Source organism: Canis lupus, chromosome 32 (assembly GCF_011100685.1).
Source record: "Canis lupus familiaris isolate Mischka breed German Shepherd chromosome 32, alternate assembly UU_Cfam_GSD_1.0, whole genome shotgun sequence".
NCBI lineage: Eukaryota > Metazoa > Chordata > Mammalia > Carnivora > Canidae > Canis > Canis lupus.
In genome coordinates this window covers 27,670,617-27,692,316 of record NC_049253.1, presented here as the reverse complement: position 1 = coordinate 27,692,316, position 21,700 = coordinate 27,670,617, and the positions used below count along the sequence as shown (strand labels likewise).

Sequence of the window (21,700 nt, the reverse complement as noted above, 5' to 3'; positions counted from 1 at the left end):
AGGAAACCATGGACAAGGCAAAAAAACAACCTACTGAATGGGAGAAGATATTTGCAAATAATATATCAAATAAGGGGTTAATATTCAAAATATATATAAAAAACTTTTACAACACCACAAAAAAAACCAAAAACAAAAACAAAAAAACTCAACACCACAAAAAATACCTCAACCCAACAATAACAAAAAAACCCCGAAATTATCCAATTAAAATGGAAAGACTTGAACAGAAATTTTTCCAAAGTAGACATAGAGATGGTCAAACATATAAAAAGATGCTCAATATCCCTAATCATTATGAAAATGTAAATTAAAAACTACAATAAGATATTACTTTACATCTGTCAGAATGGCTAAAATAGAAAACAGAAGAAATAGCAAGTGTTGGTGAGGATGTGCAGAAAAAGGAACCCATGGGCACTATTGGTGGTAATGCAAATTGGTGCATCTACTTACGGAAAACAGTTTGCGGATTCCTCTAAAATTAAAAATAGAAATACCATATGATCCAGTATTTCCCCTACTGGTATTTACCAAAGAAAATGATAACACCAATTTGAAAAGATATAAGCATTCCTACATTTATGGCAGCATTTACAATAGCCAAGATATGGAGCCAACCCAATATCCATCAATAGATGAATGGATAAAGAAGATATACTATGAAATGTTACTCAGCCATAAAAAAAAGAATGAGATATTGGCATTTGGAGCAACATGGATGGATGGATGGACTTAGAAGTAAGAATAAATCAGATAGAAAATAAATAAATCAGATAGAAATAAATAAATCAGAGAAATAAATCAGAAAAAGACAAATATATGATTTCACAGACATGTGGAATTTAAGAAACAAAAGAACCAACAAACAAAAAAGACTCTTAAGCATAGAGAATAAACTGGTAGTTGTCAAAAGAGGTGAGTGGGAGGATGGATGAAATATTAGGGAACTCAGAGGACATTTGTCTTGATGAGCACTGAGAAATGTATAGAGTTGCTGAATCAGATTGTATACCTGAAAGTAATATAACACTGCATGTTAATTATACTTGAATAAAAAAAACATATCAAGCATCTTTTTTCAATAACAATGGTATGAAACTAGTAATTAATTACAGGAAAAAAACTGGGGGGAAAAATCAAATATGTGGAGACTAACAACATGCTACTGAACAACCAATGAATCAATGAAGAAATCAATGGAGAAAATGAAAAATACCTGGAGACAAATATAAATACAATATTTCAAAAATCTATAGGCTAGCCAAAGTAGTACTAATAGGGAAATTTATAGAAATATAGGCCTAGGGCAGCCCCGGTGGCGCAGCGGTTTAGCGTCGCCTGCAGCCCAGGGCATGATCCTGGAGACCCAGGATCGAGTCCCACATCAGGCTTTCTGCGTGGAGCCTGCTTCTCCCTCTTCCTGTGTCTCTGCCTCTCTCTCTCTCTGTGTCTCTCTCATGAATAAATAAATAAAATCTTAAAAAAAAAAAAAAGAAATATAGGCCTACCACCAGAACAAAAAAATCTGAAATACAAAATCTAACTTTATACCTAAGGAACTAGAAAAAAGAATAAATGAAGCCCAAATTAGATGGGAGGAAATAAAAATCAGAACAGAAATAAATGAAACAGAGAATAAAAGGACAATAGGAAAGATCAATAAAACTAAGAGCCGATCTTTGGAAATAGAAACCAAACTGACAAATCTTTAGTTAGACTCACCAAGAACAAAGAAAGAAAGCACTCAAAACCAGAAATGAAAAGGGGAAAAGTTACAAGTGATAACATAGAAATTTAAAGATCACAAGAGATCACTATGAACAATTATATGCCAAACAATGTCATAACACAGAACAAATAGATCAATTCCTAGAAACATAAAATATTTTAAGGCTGAACCACAACAAATAGAATACCTGAGTAGACTGATTACTAGTGAGGAGATTGAAACAATAGTGAAAAATATCCCAACAAACAAAAGTCCAGGACCAGACAGCTTCACAGATAAATTCTACCAAACATTTAAAGATATAGTATCTATCCTTCACAAATTCTTTCAAAATTAAGGAAGAATGAATCCTTCCAAAATGATCTTATAAGGCCAGAATTACCCGATATCCAAATCAGACAAGGACACTACAGAAAGAAAATTACAAACCAATATTCCTGATAAGCATACATGCAAAAATTCTCAGCAAAATATTAGCAAACCCAATTCAACAATACATAGAAAGGATCATACACCCTGATCAAATGGGATTTATTCCAGGAATGCAAAAATGGTTCAATATCTACAAATCCATCAATGTGATATACCACATTAACAAAATGAGTAATAAAAATCATATGATCATCTCAATAGGTGCAGTAAAAACATCTGACAAATAATTATTATTTTAAAGATTGTATTTATTTATTCATAAGAGACACAGAGAGGGGGCAGATAGAGAGGCAGAAGGAGAAGCAGACTACCTGTGGTGAGCCTGATGTGGGACTTGATCCCAGGACACTGGAATCATGATCTGAGCCAAAGGCAGATGCTCAACCACTGAGCCTCCCAGGTGTCCCACATCTGACAAAATTAAACATCTACTTATGATAAAAACTTTTAACCAAGTGGGTATAAAGGGAATGAATCTCAATATAATTAAGGCCATATACGAAAGCCTACAGTTAGCATCATGCTGAAGGGTAAAAAGTTGAAAGCTTTTTCTCTAAGATCAGGACAAGACAAGGATGGCCACTCGTACCACTTTTATTAAAAGAGTATTGGAAATCCTAGTCACAGCAATTAGGCAAACAAACAAACAAATAAATAAAGGTATTCAAATTGGAAAAGAAGTAAAACTGTCACTATTCACAGATGACATAATAGTATATATAAAAAAAACCTTAAAGACTCCACCAAAGAACGGTTAGAATAAATGAATTTAACAAAGTTGCAGGATACAATATATCAGTGTAGATATGTTATGTGTCTATGCATGAAAAACTATAAGAGAAATTAAGAAAATAGTCCCATTTACAATTACATTTAAAAAAATACCTAGGAATAAATTTAACCAAGGAGGTGAAAGACCTGTATACTGACTCCTACAAGATACTATCTAAAGAAATTGAAGAATCATCAAATAAATGGAAAGGTATTCCATGTTCACGGATCAGAAGAATTAACATTATTAAAACGTCCATATTACCCAAGGCAATCTCAGATTCAATGCAATCCCTATCAATATTCTATTGGTATTTTTCACAGAAATGGAACAAATAATCCTAAAATGGGTGTGGAACCACAAAAGTCTTGAATAGCCAAAGCAATCTTGAGAAAGAACAATGATGGTAGTATCATGCTTCCTGATTTCAAATTATACTGCAAAGCTATAGTAATAAAAAAATACACTATTAGCATAAATACACACACACACAGATCAATGAAACATAATAGAATGCCCAGAAATAAACTCATGCATATATAGCCAATTAATTTTCAACAAAGCAGCCAAGAATATACAATTGGAATGGACTATTTTTTTCTTCAACATCTTTAAATGTGTTTATTTAAAAAGAAAAATCAGTTGCATACAAAGTGTTTCATAGTTTTTAATTCTCAAAACAAATACCCAACCCTCCACCCAGGGCACCCCCTACTTCAGTGGTCTTTTTGGTAACCTATTTTCCTCTTACTGAAAGTTAATGGCTCAGAATAGACCCTCCTACAGAATTCATCAGCACTAACAGATTGCTTAGAACAGAGATCTAGAGAAACTAATAAACAAGGGTCCTTTGTAGCGAGGTTAATGAGAATCCCTATAATGGAGGCAGACACCACAACAAAGTGCCATCAATTGCTGAAGGCTAAAACATAGATATCATTTTCAACAGTATTTTATTTTCTTTGGAAAAGTCCTTAGACTACATTAAATAAGACTCCTTTCCTCTAAAGAAACAATTTACATTTTGTTATGATGCTTGTAAAAAGTAAGTAACAGCAAACACACAAGGTTAGTTCAATAGCATGGGGCAATGAATCGTATCCACGTACTTCCTAGAATCAAGCTGATAAACTGTGCCACATCTGATTATATATTGCAGCATGATTGAAATAACCAAGCAAAAGATGATACATTCACAACTTATATTTAGGTGATGACCACAGGTTTATAAGAGTAGATCACTCCAATAAAACAGGAGTGAACAAACAGGAGAAGACAGATACCAACATTCCCCTAACCCTTTGTCAGAAGATTTTTGATCCATATTGCAACAGTGCAAACAGAACATGTGACATTATAGGTTAGACACTGCAGAAAAGTAACATTTGGGGGAAAAAAGCTATTTATCAGTAAGTAACTTCAAGTTGCCTTCTTCCCCTGGGATAGCAAACAGCTGATTTTAAGCATTTGTTTTAAATTGGTACTACAGGAATAGAAATGCAAATTTTTAAAATCCCTGTTTTTTACCCTGGAATTGAAATGTCTCGAACTCAAAAAAGTGATTAGTACATTATTTTGTAAAGGCCTATGAAATAAAGTTAACAGTAAACAGATTCCTTTTTCATATCCAAACATTATTTCCATCTATGTGTAAGAAAGTATAGTTGGCTCCAACTCTTCCATGTCAGAATCCATCTTAAATCCTTAAAGCAACGACAATGCTTTATTTCCAGTGTCACTACAAGTACTGTATTACCATAACCTATTGCAGAGTTTTAAAAGCTCGAATCAGGTAGATATTTACAGCCAAGACCCGCTTTTTCACGTTCATAAACTTATTAATCTGCAGCCTAAACAGTAACACAATATATTACATTCTGTAGTGCATAAATAAGCAATATCCACTTTAACTGCCAATTCAGTCTTACAGATACTTTAAAAAATTATTTGTGCATAGTTTTAAGCACTATCTACAATCACAAATGTGAATACTTCCAGAAATAAAAAAAGTCAGGGACAGTCTCTTTAATAAATGCTGGGAAAACTGGACAGACATATCAAAGAATGGAACTAAACCACTACCTTACACCATACATGAGAATTAACTCAAAGTAGATTAAAGACTTGATTGTTCGACCCGAAACCATAAAATGTCTCGGACCGAATATAGGCGATAAGCTCCTTGACATTGATCTTGAATTATTGGATCTGACTCTTCAAGACAAAAGCAAAAATAAGTGGGACTACATCAAACTAAAAAGTTGTATAGAAAAAAATTAAAAGGCAACCTACTGAATGGGAGAAAATATTTACAAGTATTTTAATATTCATATAAGAACTTAATATCCAAAATATATAAAGATCTCAAACATCTTAACATGCAAAACAAGACCAAAAACAAACTCCAAATCAAAACAATCTGCTTTAAAAATGGGCAGAAGATCTAAACAGACATTTTTCTGAAGAAGGCATACAGATAACCAACATACACATAAAATGTTCAATATCACTAATTATCATGGAAATATAAAACAAAACCACAATGAGATAGGAGGTGATATCTGTTAGAATGGCTATTATCAAAAAGACAAAAATAAGTGTTGGAGAGGATGTGGAGAAAAGGGAACCTTCATGCATTATTGGTGGGAATGTAAACTGGTGCAGCCACTAAGAAATACAGTATGAAGATTCCTCAAAAAATAAAAAATGGAATTAGCATATGATCAACTATACCATTTCTGGGTATTTATCTGATGATAAAAACATAAATTTCAAAAGATACATGCATCCCTACAGCATTATTTACAATATCAAGGTATGGAAACCACCTAAAGGTCTGTTGATGGATGCACTGATATAGATACACTATATACAGTGGAAAATACTACTCAACCATAAAAAAGAGGGAAATCTTATGATTTGCAACAATGTGGATGGACCCTGAAGATATTATGCTAAGTAAGTTGAACATACAAAGACAAATATATATAATTTCACTTATATGTGAATATAAAAGTAAAACAAACCAAACTCATAGATACAGAGAATTAAGTTGTGGTTATCAGAGAGGAGGAAGTTTGGGGATGAGAAAAATGGGTGAAGGGGGTTGATTGATTGTATGGTAACAGATGGTAACTAGACTTATTGTGATAATCACTTTGTAGTATTGTATACAAGGATTAAATTATTATGTTGTATACCTAAAGCTAAAATAATGTTATATACCAATTTTATCTCAAAAGAATAAAAAGGCAGTCACAGACCTTAAAATAAAATAAGATAATACAAAAAAATTTCTAAGACCAAAAGACAGTATTTTCTAGATCAAATGGACTTACTGAGTGCCCAACACAATAGATGAAAAAAAGATTCCAGGAAATAATAGGTCCAGGAAGGAAGACTGGTGAGAGACTCTCAGAATCAGCACTGCTACCAAATTAGGTGGGATCAGAAGAAAAAAGGCCAAAGAGGAATCTCCCCAGAAATAATTGATAAATTACTTGAAAATTTTTTGAAAGATTAGTGGATTTATTGGAAAAGTTTTGTAGTTTGAAAAACCCTACAAGTATGTTTTTACTCACACAATTTTCTATAAACCTAAGATACATACCAACATTAGGTAGTACATCACACATGCACACACACATACACACTCTAACGTAGTTACAACTAGTCAAATATTAATTAAGACATCAGCTAAACTTGTCCTATAACACAACTGGAAGAAATTGTTTGGAGTAAGTTACACTGTCACTTACTAGAGCTAATTCCACATATTTTATAAATAGAAGTGATAATGTCTTTAAGAAATCAAGATATAACAAGAATACTATCAAGTGGAAGCAAATACCAAAGAACAGCTAAAAAAAAATGAAATCTGATTTCCTCTGGGAAAAAAATTGAGGGCTGTCAAAGCCTGTATAGGGATCAGTTGGTTTTCTCTTTAACTCTTTTAACTTTGTATATTTTTTTTTAAGATTTTATTTATTTATGAGAGACATAGAGAGAGAAAAAGGCAGAGATATAGGCAGAGGGAGAAGTAGGCTCTATACAGGGAGCCTGATGCGGGACTCAATCCTGGGACCACGACCTGAGACAAAGACATACACTCAACCACTGAGCCACCCTGGCGTCCTTTAACTTTGTATGTTTTAAAGACATCTATTACATAGAATTTTTAAAAAATATTTTCTTTAAATAAAGGAAAAAATACAGCCAAGGCAATGAAGATGTATTTTATTGAGAGTAATAAGGTTACTTAAGAACAGCCAGTTCAGTGTTTAATTTTACTGAAAGATTATCAAATCCAACTATATTTATACCTCTACTCAAAACATACATACACTATATTACTGTTGAAATCATGTGCCTCTGTTTTCCAAACACCTTTATTGCTGTAATCCTTTCTTCTTAGCGTGCACACTACCTGTGGGTATTTTCCCAGTCTTCTACAGCTGAGGTACTACGTTCATCCTCCACAAAGCCCTTCTGATCATGTCATAGAAAGGATTCCTCCCTTTCAACCCTACTCTATTCTGTGTATACTGGCTTGCTATGTACGTGTTCAATTCTCAAACCAAACTACAAGCTCACTGATAGAAGGAGAGTATCCTAGTTTTTTTTATGTAAGCAATAGAATAATAAAACTAATGCCTACACCTCAATTTAAAAATTTAAAAGGGGATCCCTGGGTGGCGCAGCGGTTTGGCGCCTGCCTTTGGCCCAGGGCGCGATCCTGGAGACCCGGGATCGAATCCCACGTCGGGCTACCGGTGCATGGAGCCTGCTTCTCCCTCTGCCTATGTCTCTGCCTCTCTCTCTCTCTGTGTGTGACTATCATAAATAAATAAAAATTTTAAAAAATAAAAAAATAAAAAAAATTTAAAAGGAAAATTTTAATCACTGATTTCATATGCATAACTGGCAATGTTTATTTGCAGGCTTCAATTTTCATTAAAATCATGTAAAATATCAAACAAAATAAAAATAACTTGCAACCGATATAAAAATATTCCCAAGTCCATCTTGTGTGATTTGCTAACTCAACCAATAATCAAAAATTCAAGTAATTTCAATTAATTTGGGCAAGAATTTTGAAATCTTTATCTTAACTTGAAATTGAGTCCTAATTTTCTCTTTTTTACTCTTTCTTAATCATTAGGCAGGCAGTACACTTATTCTTCTGTAACTCTTTGGTCATTTTTTTTTTCTTTAAGAGATGGCAAAGTTAGGGTACAAAAAAGGACAAGGCAAGTTTTAGGCTTGAAAGCAAAAAAGTGGAGTGAACTGTACTAAATGGCTTGCCTTCTTATAAACAAGGAAAGAAGGGGCAGAGGAGTGGGCTGAGGAGGAACTCGGACATAAGGATGAGGAAGGAAGACTGCATTAAATTGTGAATTTTGGGTGCCTGGGTGGCATAGTTGGTTAAGAATCTGACTCTTAGATTTGGCTTAGGTCATGATCTCAGGCTCATGAGATCGAGCCCTATGTCAGGCTCCATGCTCAGGGCAGAATCGGCTTCAGACTCTCTCCCTCTGTCTTGCAGCCCACCCCCTCACTCACCCCTGGCCAGGAAGGAAGGACAGATGTTAGGACAGATGTTAGGATGGCCATCTTAATACAGAATGATTTAATTGGCATATGATATGACTTGATCTCTGGGCTGCCACAGTTGAGAAGCATTGGCTTGACATTTATTAAATATTTATTTTTGTTTTAAGGGTTTGCATGGATAAACTCAGTTTCCACAATAAACTCAAGAAGTACACACTAATACGATCTCCATTTAACAGGGAAGCTAAGAGTGGTAGTTTTAAAATGTCCACAAAGCCTGACACCTCTCCCTTCAAAAGAGGACCCCAGATTCTTCCCCCCTTGAATATAAACCAGATTATTGACCTGATCTTCATGAACAGAATGTGGTACAAAATATAGTTTGTCTTCTGATGCTCAATCATTCAAAGTATAGCTTTCATCTCTCTCAAGTTTCTCATGGTAAGGGAAGCCAGCTAGCAGTCAACTAGAGAGACCAGTATAGGAAGGATCTGTGGTCTCTTGCCAGGAACCAGCACTAAATTGCCCAGCTATGTAAGTGAACCACCTCGGAAGCACATCTTCTAGCCCCAGTTAAGCCTTCAGATAACTGCAGCCCTTGACACCTCTTGACAACATCTTCCTGACAGACCTTGAACCAGTACTACCCAGCTAAATTACACCTAAATTCCCAACCCACGGAAACTGTGAAAGAAAATAAATGTTTACTATTGTTTTAAGGCCCTAAATTTTGGAGTAATTATTATACAGCAATAGATAGCTAATACATCAACGCACAAAAAGGTTAAGTAATTTGATCATATTAATGCAGCTAACAAATGGCAAATAGAGATTTGAAACTAGTCAGGGTAGATCCAGATCCTCCACTCTAACCCACATGGTATAATTTCTTTCTTCAAAATGAAGATTATCCTGCCTATACCTTATTAGAGCTGGTGCAGGGATGAAAAGAAATTATATAAATATCTGCTATCTATTAAACTGAATAGGAAATAGTTTAATATCTATTATTACTACTAAAAGGCATAAATTCTTAAGTATTAAAATAGAAACATAAAACACAGGAAATTATCTATATAAATCAAGAAAACACACTCCAATAAAAATTTTTCTCACAAAAAATCATTTATTTTAAACTCACTTTGTTACTCCTAGCTATGTCAGTCATTTAAGATTTCTAAGGCAAAAACATTAATTCTATAATAATTTCTCACCTATTTAGCACCACCATAGGCTTTTGTTATTTTACACTCATTTATCAAATCATAACACATTTTTTTAAATTACAATACATGTTTAAAAACACATGTTATGGAGTAAATTTTGTCCATGCAAAACTCACAGGTTGAAGCCCTAATCCCCAATGTGACTGTATTTGGAGACAGGGATTTAATGGAAGGCAATCAAGGTTAGATGAGCCCATAGAGGTAGGATCCTAGTCCAATGCAGTAGTGTCCTTATAAGAAAAAGAAAAGGCCATGTGAGAACATGGTGAGAAGGTACCATCTGCAAGACAAGGAGAGAGATCTTACTGGAAACCACCCTGCCCAGTACTTTGATCTTGGACTTCCAGCCTTGAGAGCTATGAGAAAATAAATTTCCATTGTTCAGATGAGTCTACATAGAGGGCTATGATATTCACATCTTTAGCCTTCATCCCTTTCTCCTAAGCACTAACATTCATTTTAGTCATCTATTTAAAATGAGCTCCTCTCCATGGCCTCATAATTACCTTCCCTTCGTGACTTCCATTATTTATATTAATGGACCAATTGTCAAGATGCCACATCAGGATCTCTCTTCCTTCATTAGCAATAGCAGGATCTGAGAAAGATGATTAATAAAGCCCTACAAAGGGATCATCAGACTCTACCAAGCTCATAGCATTTGAGCTTTTGGCTTAAGTTCCAGATTCACCTGGAGACAGGGAAAGGAGCATTAGTCAGCAGTAAAAGGTTCCTAGAAAGTTCATGACTCTGCTTCTTCCTTTCAATACAAAAGATCAGGTCAGACAGACTAAAGAGCATTTTAATAAGTAAAGGCCCCACCCTAAGTACAGACAGAAAAGATTTGAATTACTGTAGACAAAAAGAACAAAAGTTGCCTCAGGTCTCCTCAAAGCACTGAGTCAGCAGGGAGCTCTCCCTGGTGCTACTTCAACCTTATCTTAAAACTTTCCATTGGAAGAAAGACAGTCTCTTCAATAAATGGTGCTGGGAAAATTGGACATCCACATGCAAAAGAATGAAACTAGACCACTCTCTTTCACCATACACAAAGATAAACTCAAAATGGATGAATGATCTAAATGTGAGACAAGATTCCATCAAAATCCTAGAGAAGAACACAGGCAACACCCTTTTTGAACTCGGCCATAGTAACTTCTTGCAAGATACATCCACGAAGGCAAAAGAAACAAAAGCAAAAATGAACTATTGGGACTTCATCAAGATAAGAAGCTTTTGCACAGCAAAGGATACAGTCAACAAAACTCAAAGACAACCTACAGAATGGGAGAAGATATTTGCAAATGACATATCAGATAAAGGGCTAGTTTCCAAGATCTATAAAGAACTTATTAAACTCAACACCAAAGAAACAAACAATCCAATCTTATTAGTTTCTATTCACAATAGCGTGACAAACTGGCCTTCTGACAACATAGCACTCCCCAAACATGGGCATCAGAGTTGGGCCATCACACTACTCCTACCTAACACCCTCTTTAAGGGTAGATTCAAGTCACATGAACTCAAAGCCATAGGATTATCTTTGACTCCTTACTCACCCTCATTAACTACTGGCCACCCTGCTCTGTTTATGTTTTCTTTAAAATTCCATTACCAGTTTCTGTTGGGATGCTGAGAAAGTTCTAGAGATGCATAGTGGTGACGGCTGTACAAAAGTGTGAATGTATTTAATGCCACTGAGGTGTGCACCTAAAAATGGTTAAAATGGTCATCTTATGTTACATATACTTTACCTCAATTAAAAAGAAAATCCACTGCCAATTATTTGTCAGATACAGGTCCTTAGGACCAAGACCTAGTTTTTGCTGTATTGGGCTGGTGGGGTCAAGGGGAATCAGGAGGCACCAACAAAATGGTGGCGGACCTTCTATCTTGTTACCCTCGCCTCGGAACTTTCCCACCACCAGCAGACCGCCCAAGGACAGGTCATCATGGGGAGACAGGACCTATGCAGGAGACCTGAACTGCACCTTACCCAAACCCCATTATAAGGGCATAAGCAGTTATTGCCCCATACCGATTCCACCAGTAATATGCCCTAATACTATCACCCCACACAGACACAACCCCTTCCCCCTCTCCCCTTAAAAAGCTCACATGTACTCCCTTTGGGCACGACTTCCCTGGCCCCGTGACTTCCCCGGCTTCACTCCCTTACAGGGCCGCGGAACCTCGCCCGAGAGCGCTTCCATTAAAGGCTTGCCTCGACACACCTTTGCCTGCCTCTCTATTTCATTTCACTATCACCCGGATTAAACCTGACATGCGGGTCTTCTAGATGTTCTCCCTGCACCTTCCCATCCATCCATCTTACATAGCACCGCTTCAAATACTGCTTCTATCCTTCGAATTTTCTTCAAAATTTACTGTTTGGAGGTCAATACTAATTCCTTAACCTAAAATTCAAAATGCTCTACCATCTAGTCTCAGCCTACATTTATTTAAGTATTTATTATTTAGTTTAATTTAATGTTTTGGAGAGATGGTGTGTGAAGGGGGAGGGGCAAAGGGAGAGGAAGAGAGAGAATCTTAAGCAGGCTCCTCACCCAGTGCATCTTGAGAGCCCCATGATCTCTACCCTGAGATCAAGACTTGAGTCAAAATCAAGAGTTGAATGCTTATCTGCCTAAGCCACCCAGGTGTCCCTCAAGTCTACTTTTAAAATTATTCCATTTGCTAATTTCCTGCTGTAACAGCTCTGTCAGACATTCTGTCTCACACTGACCGTGTTTTTACTCATAACCTTTTTCTGGCCTATATGGTTTTCCTTTCTATCCAAAATCATCTTATGTGCCTCATTTTACTTTTTCCACAAAGTTGTTCTCTGACCACCATAATCCAAACTGATTTCCCTCTCTTCTTGTTACCACTGACTGGATGTTCTTATCACTCATTTGAAATGTATACCATATACATTCTACCTCCCCAATTAAATCACACACTCGAAGTCAGAACACTTAATCTTTTATTTCTTGGTTTCATCCTGTGTCCAAGTAGGAGCAACTAAAATATTGATGGACTGGTCCAATTCCAACTCATCAAGTAACAACAAAAAACATTCGTTGTGAGATGGAGATACTTGCATTTATATTACAGAAGATTTTTAACAGATAACACTGAAATAAAGGGATTTCTAGTTAATCCTAAATGAAATGAATGCTATCCTATCTTCTTTTTATTGCTTGCAATCAATCCACATCTATTCCCAAAACATAACTGAGATTGTTAAAATAAAAAAAAATAGGTTATTGGCCCACCTAGGTAAGGGTAAGAGATCAAAAATCATGAAATGTTACCAAGCTGAGACAATTACACTGGAAACCTTAAGAAAGGCAAGTTGTTGCAGTCAGAGGTAAGTTTAACATGACCACCGGGAATGATGACCACTAAAGTCCTTTAAAGTCTTTCTAAAGTATGAACGGTCTAAACCAGAGCTGTGACTCAAGCAAAAGGTTCTGACAGACATCAAGTTCAGATAGAAGCTTTTGATAAATGCCTGGTATGCAGAAATATTGGTATGCTTACTAAAGATACAATCTCATAACTTTAGATACCAGTCAAGTTGATAATCTGTTACATAATGTTACATAAATGAAAGAATCTAAATAGTGTTCCTCCACACAGAGGGTCATTGTTGATCTACATGATCAAAGGATGACTTAGAGCAGAAAGAATGCTTATTGGCAGCATTCAGATTGTCCTCTGTGGAAGTTTTGGTTTAGTCTAAATGTCTGAAAAAATACTTAGTTGAGGCTCTACAATTCTACCCCATAAAGCAGAGAAGAGAGGATCTTGATGTGAAAAATTGTAAGTATATTCAATTATGAAATACCTTGCTCTTTACGCAGGATAGAATTTGAAGTCCCCTTAATATTTTTTTAAAAAGGAAATCTGGCATGAAGTTGTGACAGAATATAAACACTATTTAATCTGTTATAGGAGGACTGAAATATAAAAGTAGGGTCATCTTTACTAAGGAAGTTTCATCAACACACTTCTGTTACATACTTGCTACATTTCAATGGCCAAGCATAACATCTGCCTTTAGTGAGTCTGTAAAGAGCCTTGCTGCTTCCAGATTTTGAGGGACCAGTTAGCATGTACTACTATAAGAATACCACATACAGCATAAACCAAGAGAAGTACCATAGCTTTTCTAACTGAATTATTAAAGAGAAATGTATTTTCAAGACGCTATACTGTCTAATAGCTAAAAGCATACTTTATTCCATCCTTTCACTTAGCAGCTTACAATTAGTAGGTACTTCTATTAATATCTCCTTTATTGAACATCTCAGACCTAGCTCCAGAGTTTTTTAGGAAATGAGAACACTAGTAAGGCAAAAGTCAGGGTCTCTGTCGTATTTAGAATTTGTTACGGGTACATAATTACACAATCTCTTAGGCTGGATATATAACCAGACTTACTTTTAGAAGGATACCACTTGCTTTTTATGATGCAAATCAAACTTGCTTGGCCACCAAGGAGACAGGTCATGATTGAGAAGATAACTTATAAAGAAGAGCTAAAGTATAACAAAATATTACTATAATGTAACAAAAATATTAAGACAGTGCATTCTCTTTATCAAATGAAAGCTATTCTAGAAACATGATAGTCTTTTAAAATTCACAAGTATTCACAAATATTATAGTATTAGTATTTTAATATTAAGACAAAATAAAGACTCTTAGGAATACTAAATATGTGATTACTAAATATTTTATATGAAGGATATATTTAAAACTTCAACTTTTGTAGCAATCATTTTAAAATGATTTTCAGAAATTTATCTTAAAATTTAACATCTCCATGACAAGGCTAAAATATTCCTTATAAAAATCAGTTAAGGAGCAATGGCTACCTCCTTCAAATTCTCATACATATTAATGTGAAAAAGCTCAGTTTCTAACAAAAAAGCCTCAAACAGATCACTTACTATCACTTACCAGTGTAGAAAGCTTAAGAGCACTTAGATAACCAGAACATATGGTTTCTGCAATTTTTGCTTTCAAATTTGATCACTATTTTCCAACAGAATACAACACAACAACATGGCCTTCGTGCTTATCCATTCTCTAGTATACTAGATGTGAATAATTATACCACTACTTTAAAGGAATGTGGTTTTAAGCAACATCCTTTTTAATCTGGCAATTAGAAAAATATATTTTCTTTTTCACTCTAACTTGCCACAAATCAGGAAAGAAATGGCTTTTGAAGACTAAATCATTTTTCCTACTATAGTTAGGAGGGAGAACTAAATAATGATTTTGCCTATAATTACAACCTTTCAAAATGAAGTTTCTTCATTCAAAATCATGTCATAATGCAATCAAAAATCAATTTTCTTCCAGTTGTGTAAAATGAACACAATTATTTTAGGACTCAATCTTGCTAATGAGAAAGACAGCACACCACCTACGTTTTAGTCTCAAAGTCACTAACCAAATGCAATTTAATTAATTAGTATTTCCTACATAGAATTTAATGCCCTATTCTCACTCCTTGTATGACAGTCACTAGTCAGAAAAGAATTTTTTTGGCCCATAACATTAGGGTTATCCTATATTAAGTATATGAATTCACCAATAGTCTCAGAAATGACACTTACTAGCAGTATTTCATAATCACTTCAGTATTATTTTAGGGTAGAAAAGGAGGTCCTGGAGTAACTAACATAGAAAGATGGTGGTTACTGAGAAACCACTAGTATTTAAAAGCTTAGCCTGATATTTAAATTTTAGGTGTTCAATATTTAAAGGCTTCGTTAGTTTTAACTGAAAAATAAAACCACCTGAAGTGCTAGAAGGATTTTACTGCACTAACCCTGGAAGAGCTGAATGAATCGAGGGTACAATGTTGAGGTGATCACACTCTCTGGCAGCTCCCTCAGAAAGAGCTTCAATAGACTGGCAGCGGAACAGACATCACCATCCTTCCCAAGCTCCACAGGCGCTCCACTCTCAAACTTCCATCGGAGCTGTTCCACCACCTTTACATTGCCATTCACCCTAAAAAGGCCTTCCTGGGTGAGTCCTGGAGGAGGAGAGCAGACACACAGAAAATAAATAGAAGTCTGTCACAGGCAGACACTAACTCCAGAGAACAGTGACAACAAAATAAGTAAATCGCAGTGCAGGATTTTCTAAATGATTATCCAGTACTGGAAGATGTTCACATTCTGTAAAAATGCTTTCTTATAATAATCGATTTTCAAACCTACTAGATATCAACTAAAAAGGTCATATAGGATTGTTATAAAAGCTGACCTCTATAAATAAGGTTAGGACACATATAAACAGAATATATGTTATTTTGCAAAGAAAAGAAATTACATTCATATATATTCTGTAATACATGATAGAAACTTACTCTGGGCTCCAAGAGCAGCTTAGTATTTTGAAAACTATTAAAAACAAAACAAAACTAACATGTATGTAAGAAACTTCTTAACTGTATGTGATTACCTTTGTAATAAGAAGAAATACTTTACTAATCACTGAATTCAAAGGGTAAGACTTTATGAGACCATAAGGTAGTATAAGACAACTTCCTTCCCATCAGCCAGTTGAGAGGGGATATTACTGTTGGTGAGGGTCAGCACAGAAGCATCCATAAAGCAGCCTTTGGATGTTTTACACCATGTTTGGCTAAAGCATAGGGAAGATGGGAAGACTGGGGCTGATAAACTGTGAAGCTAATGCAGTTTAAACTTCAGGGCTCCTCATTTATTTAGGCCCTTCCCAGTGCTCTGTTCCTAATTCTTTTTTTTTGTTGTTCCTAATTCTTATTAATTTTGTATTCTTTTTCTTTTTAAGGGGCCCCATAGGGTCAAGCAGTAGGACACATAACATCTTGATTTATCCTCAACAAAGAGAAGCAAATATATGAACTGAGAAACATGACATCATAAAGGAAGATAAACACATGGAAATGTGGAGTGCTTAAGTCAAAGAGCAATGGGGTAATAAAATGGGAGAAATGGGACAGGGACACAAATGTCGAGTTCAAGAGCAAAGACCTGGTGCGTCTGGCTGGCTCAGTCTGTAAAACATTCAACTCTTGATTTTGGGGTCATGAGTTTGAGCCCCACACTGGGCTTAGAGCTTAATTAAGAACAAAAAGGGCAGACTTTATATGGGAGCACTAAGGAGGAGGGGGAACATAATACAATCAGGGGTTAAGGAAGATCTTGCTAGCAAAGAGAATGGAGAGAGCAGAAAGATGGCTTTCTTGAACCACATTCTACTCTAAGGCAGTAAGAAAGATTCCAGTGGGAAGGCTGAAAAGGAGAAAAAAAAAAGATTTCATAACTTAGTACAAAAGGGAAGGAAAAGTTGAAAGGTAATTTTAAGGTTTAAAAATAGGAATCCAGGAGAAAGCACTGTAAAAGATAAGATGAAGTAGGGGTGATGAATTTAATAAGTATCTGGCGCTATGTTACAGAACTTAAAAAAAAAAAACAGGAAAAAAATTCAAACACTACCATTACCCTTATGGAGCTTGTAGTGGTAAGTTGCATACGAAATGTGAAGAACATGAACATCAAAAGTTGACACGAATTTTAGCTCCAATTTTGACAAAAGTTTAGGAAACCGGAGAGGATATTAATCAGAGGAGATACTAGTCAGTATGTGTGGTAGGCAGCTTCTTAAATGGCCCTAATAATGCCCATTCTCCTGATATCCACACTCTTGTGTAAGTAATCTCTTCCCCTTGTGTGTGATCTGGATCTAGTGACTTGCTTCTAACCAACAGAATATAACAAAATTACATAATTAGGTTCTAATCTTGCTTTTGAGATTACGTTATAAAAGATTGATGTGCGTCTTACTTGTTTGTCTCTCTCTGGCTTTTCTGGCTTGCTCACTCTGATGAATCAGCTGCTTTTTATTTGGTTAGCTATCTTATGAAGAAGTCCACGTGGCAAGGAACTAAGGGTAGTTTCTGGACAACAGCCGGTGAGTAACTGAGACCCTCAGGTCAACGGCCCACAAGGAACTGAATCCTGCTAACAACCACGTGAATGAGCTTAGAAGTGAACCTTTCCCCCAGTCAAGTACTATTATGGCTACAGCCTTAGCCAACATCACAACTGCAGCCTTACAAAAAGGCACAAGACAGAAGATACAACTCAACTGTGCCTAGATTCCTGACCTGCAGAAACTGTGAAATAATAGTTACTTTTATTAAATTTTAAAGATTTTATTTATTTGATAAAGTGCACAAGCATGGGGAGAGGCAGAAGGAGAAGCAGGGAGCCCCACATAGAGCTTAATCCCAGAATCCTGACCTGAGCCAAAGGCAGACACTTAACCAACTAAAGCCACCCAGGCGCCCCTAACATTGTTGTTTTAAATCACTACACTTTGGAGTAATCTGTTACACAGCAACAGGTAAGTAAGATGCCATTCCCTTTAGTATTGCAGAGTATCTGTTATTGAGAGACTTCTTGTTTAACTCATTTTTAAAGCTTTCAAGGTCTATTTCCTCCTTTAGAAGCTTCATCTGTAACTTCAGAAATGTGTACTGCCATCAACAGATAGCGCCCCAAAAATACCACCCATCCTTGGTCAAGGCCCAAATCATGAAAATTTAGAATTCTATATCCCAGTCCTATATCTACCCAGTTTCTGAGCCTGGTTTTGGCGAGCAAATGCCTCTTGGACCGGATCTCTCAGTGTTTTTCTAGCTTTGACCTTAGGTTTTCTTTTCCAACAAGGCTTTTTGACCCTTCCCTCAAATAAATACTTCCAGTTATTCCAAAATAACTGCCCAGCTCCAAGAACTGGCTTTGGTCTTCAAGGTCCCTGATCCCCCTAGCCTTTACTAGTGGAAAGAGAAGGTGTAAATGGAAGTCAATGAAATTCACTTTTTAACTATTTTTTCCGCTCCTTTTCTATTTGTTTAACTCTCTTCTCTCAAAAACATCTATCACTTAAACAATTCTTTTTTTTTTTTTAAGATTTATTTTCATTTATTTATTTATGATAGACATAGAGAGAGAGAGGCAGAGACACAGGCAGAGGGAGAAGCAGGCTCCATGCCGGGAGCCTGACGCGGGACTCAATCCCGGGACTCCAGGATTGCACCCTGGGCCAAAGGCAGGCGCGAAACCGCTGAGCCACCCAGGGATCCCCTCACTTAAACAATTCTTATGATATCCAGCGATTTTCAACTTGGGGCAATTTGCCCCTGGCTTTATTATGTTTGGGGGGGAAAAATCCATACGGCTTTTTAAAGGCCCTTACAAATTTATAATATATCCAATACCCATATGAGGCTTACCAGACTATATGACCTTTCAATTTTCCTAATCTAAATTCTTAGGAAATGATGACTGGAAAGGAAATGTTCAGAGGAAGGAAAAGCTTAGCAGGCTTTGTGAAGTTTTCGGAGATTCTCAACATGAAACAGCTACTATTAATGAAAGGAATTATATAAATGAAATAACATCTACACCATTGACAGGCACTTTTCTGTACAATTGAGATATTTATTTCAAAATACTATGAAGGCATCATTAGAAACTGAAAATGCCACAAGTCAGGATTTGCTTAACCGGCATACTTTGCCCCAGAAAATAGTATGACAATACATGAGCATATTGTGACACCTGGTGGTAAGAAGAGAGTCCTACACTATTTCAAATTGTGTTATCTCCCAGGATCTTCATGCTAAAGGGAAGGAATCCTGTAACATGGTCAGCAAAATTAGTTATTTTTAAATAGCATAAAGATGATATACCTTATAACTTGTAAGATTTTCCTTCAAATGGGAAAAATTACATATTTTTCCTTTTAAGTTCAAAGTCTTTTTAAAAGGCCTTCATAGAGACCTTAAACTCCTTCTGTCTTAAAATTCTTTTACAACAGTCTTCCCTCAAGTTGTTAAAGGTCTACATTTATATTAAATATCAAATATGACTACAGTATCTACCCAGGGTTAAATAATATGACCTATCATCTGATACCTGACAGACTGCCCATTGTATCATGCACAGTAGATGTACAGTAAGTATTTGGTGACTTAAAAAAATACAAAATAATTAATGAAATTCATGACTGAAGTAACTTGCCCATGAACTTCATTCTACCCATCAAGACTTGCACAAAGTTTTTGGTTTATTAACATGATAGTTTCAGACATAGTAAGGCATAGTAAGACATAGTAAGGCATATATGTATGCATACATACACACCCCACATATTTATACATTCATTGTCGATGGGCATCTGGGCTCTTTCATAGTTTGGTTATTGTGGACATTGCTGCTATAAACCTTGGGGTGCAGTTGCCCCTTTGGATCACTACATTTAAGAATAACTGATTTTCCATTTTAGATCTCTAGTTAAGAATGACTGATTTATCCCATTAAAATACTTAGCTTGGACGGGCACTGAGGGGGGGACTTGACGGGATGAGCACTGGGTGTTATTCTGTATGTTGGCAAATTGAACACCAATAAAAAATAAATTTATTATAAAAAAAATACTTAGCTTGCATTACCTGAATATATGCTATTAAACTCTAACTATGGGTAAGAAGAGAGAAAAGGAAACTAATACCTAATTCAAATTTTGCCAAAATGTTCATACAATGATGCTGTAAATTTAACTGGTTCAACTCCTATAGAGTTGATTATAAATCCACATATCCGGGCAGCCCTGGTGGCTCAGCGGTTTAGTGCCGCCTTCGGCCCAGGGTGTGATCCTGGAGACCTAGGATCGAGTCCCACGTCGGGCTCCCTGCGTGGAGCCTGTTTCTCCCTCTGCCTGTGTCTCTGCCTCTCTCTCTGTGTCTCTCATGAATAAATAAATAAAATCTTAAAAAAAAAATAAATCCACATATCCTTAACCCAGATCTAAAGATACACAATGCTCCAAATGACACATGTGAAAGGTTAGTCACTGAATCATTGCTTACAGACAGCAAAAGACTGCACACAATTCAGTATTCATCAGCATGTGACTGCTTGAAGAAATGAAACACGTATATAGTCAAACAGTGTGTAGGGGGGGAAGAAAGAATTACATGAGTAAAGCTTTTTAATGCAGTATGGAAAGATCTCCACAATATACTACTAAACGACTTTTTAAAAAGATTCCTAACAGTGTGAATGGTATGCTATATTTATGTTCAAAGGGAAAAAAGAACATATGCATATATGATTATATATTCATAAAACATCTTTGTAAGACTGTATCAGACACTGGTGAAGTAATGTTTCTGGGAGAGGAAATGAATGATCAGGCGACAGGTTTTGGATGGAGAGATTTTTCATTGCATATCCTCCAGTATTTTGTACCACATAAGTATATTAACTATTCAATAATTTTTAAAACTTAAAAATGAAAATGATTTTACATAAGAGTAACCTCAAGAGGCTAGTCATTATTGGATAAAAGATCAGAACACTGACTATGCCAAAACCAAAATATTTTAGGTAGTCACACTTTGGTATCCAAATTAATAATACTGAATAGCCCTATTTAAAAGATTACATGAATTACCTAGAGATCCATTTATACCTAAATCAGTAGGATACAGTTTTATTCAATATTGAGTGTTTTTGAGTCCTTCAAAGCTCTAACAATATAATGTGGCTTCAAGACCTCGTAGGCCAAGGTCCCATCTTCCTACCATTCCTGTATGACCCCTTTTTTGTTTAATCTATATAAAGTACTTTAATAAACACAGAGCTCTTCTCTAAGACTCTTACCTGTCTGCAGTTTATCATCCTCTAAAAATATGGAGATAGCTCCTATGAAGTAAGAATGCAAGCCTGGCTCTCCAGCTTTCAGAACAAAATATCATTTTGTCCTCTACATACCTAGTAACCCGAGCAAATAGTTGTTTTTTTCAGTTAACATAAAACACCTGACCCTCTGAGGGCTGAACTCCTTGCTATCACAAGTTGACTCACATTCCTACAGAGGAACAGATGTACTGTGCTT

At 35.8% G+C, this 21,700-nt stretch overlaps 1 protein-coding gene across 1 annotated transcript in view; it reads right to left on the bottom strand.

Moving 5' to 3' along the window:
• The window catches only part of FAM13A (family with sequence similarity 13 member A), a 319,784-nt gene that overhangs the window by 270,504 nt on the left and 27,580 nt on the right, over window positions 1-21,700 (bottom strand). The window contains 1 exon segment of the mRNA XM_038582151.1: window positions 15,570-15,779. Within this exon segment, the coding sequence (XP_038438079.1) occupies window positions 15,570-15,779 (210 nt within the window).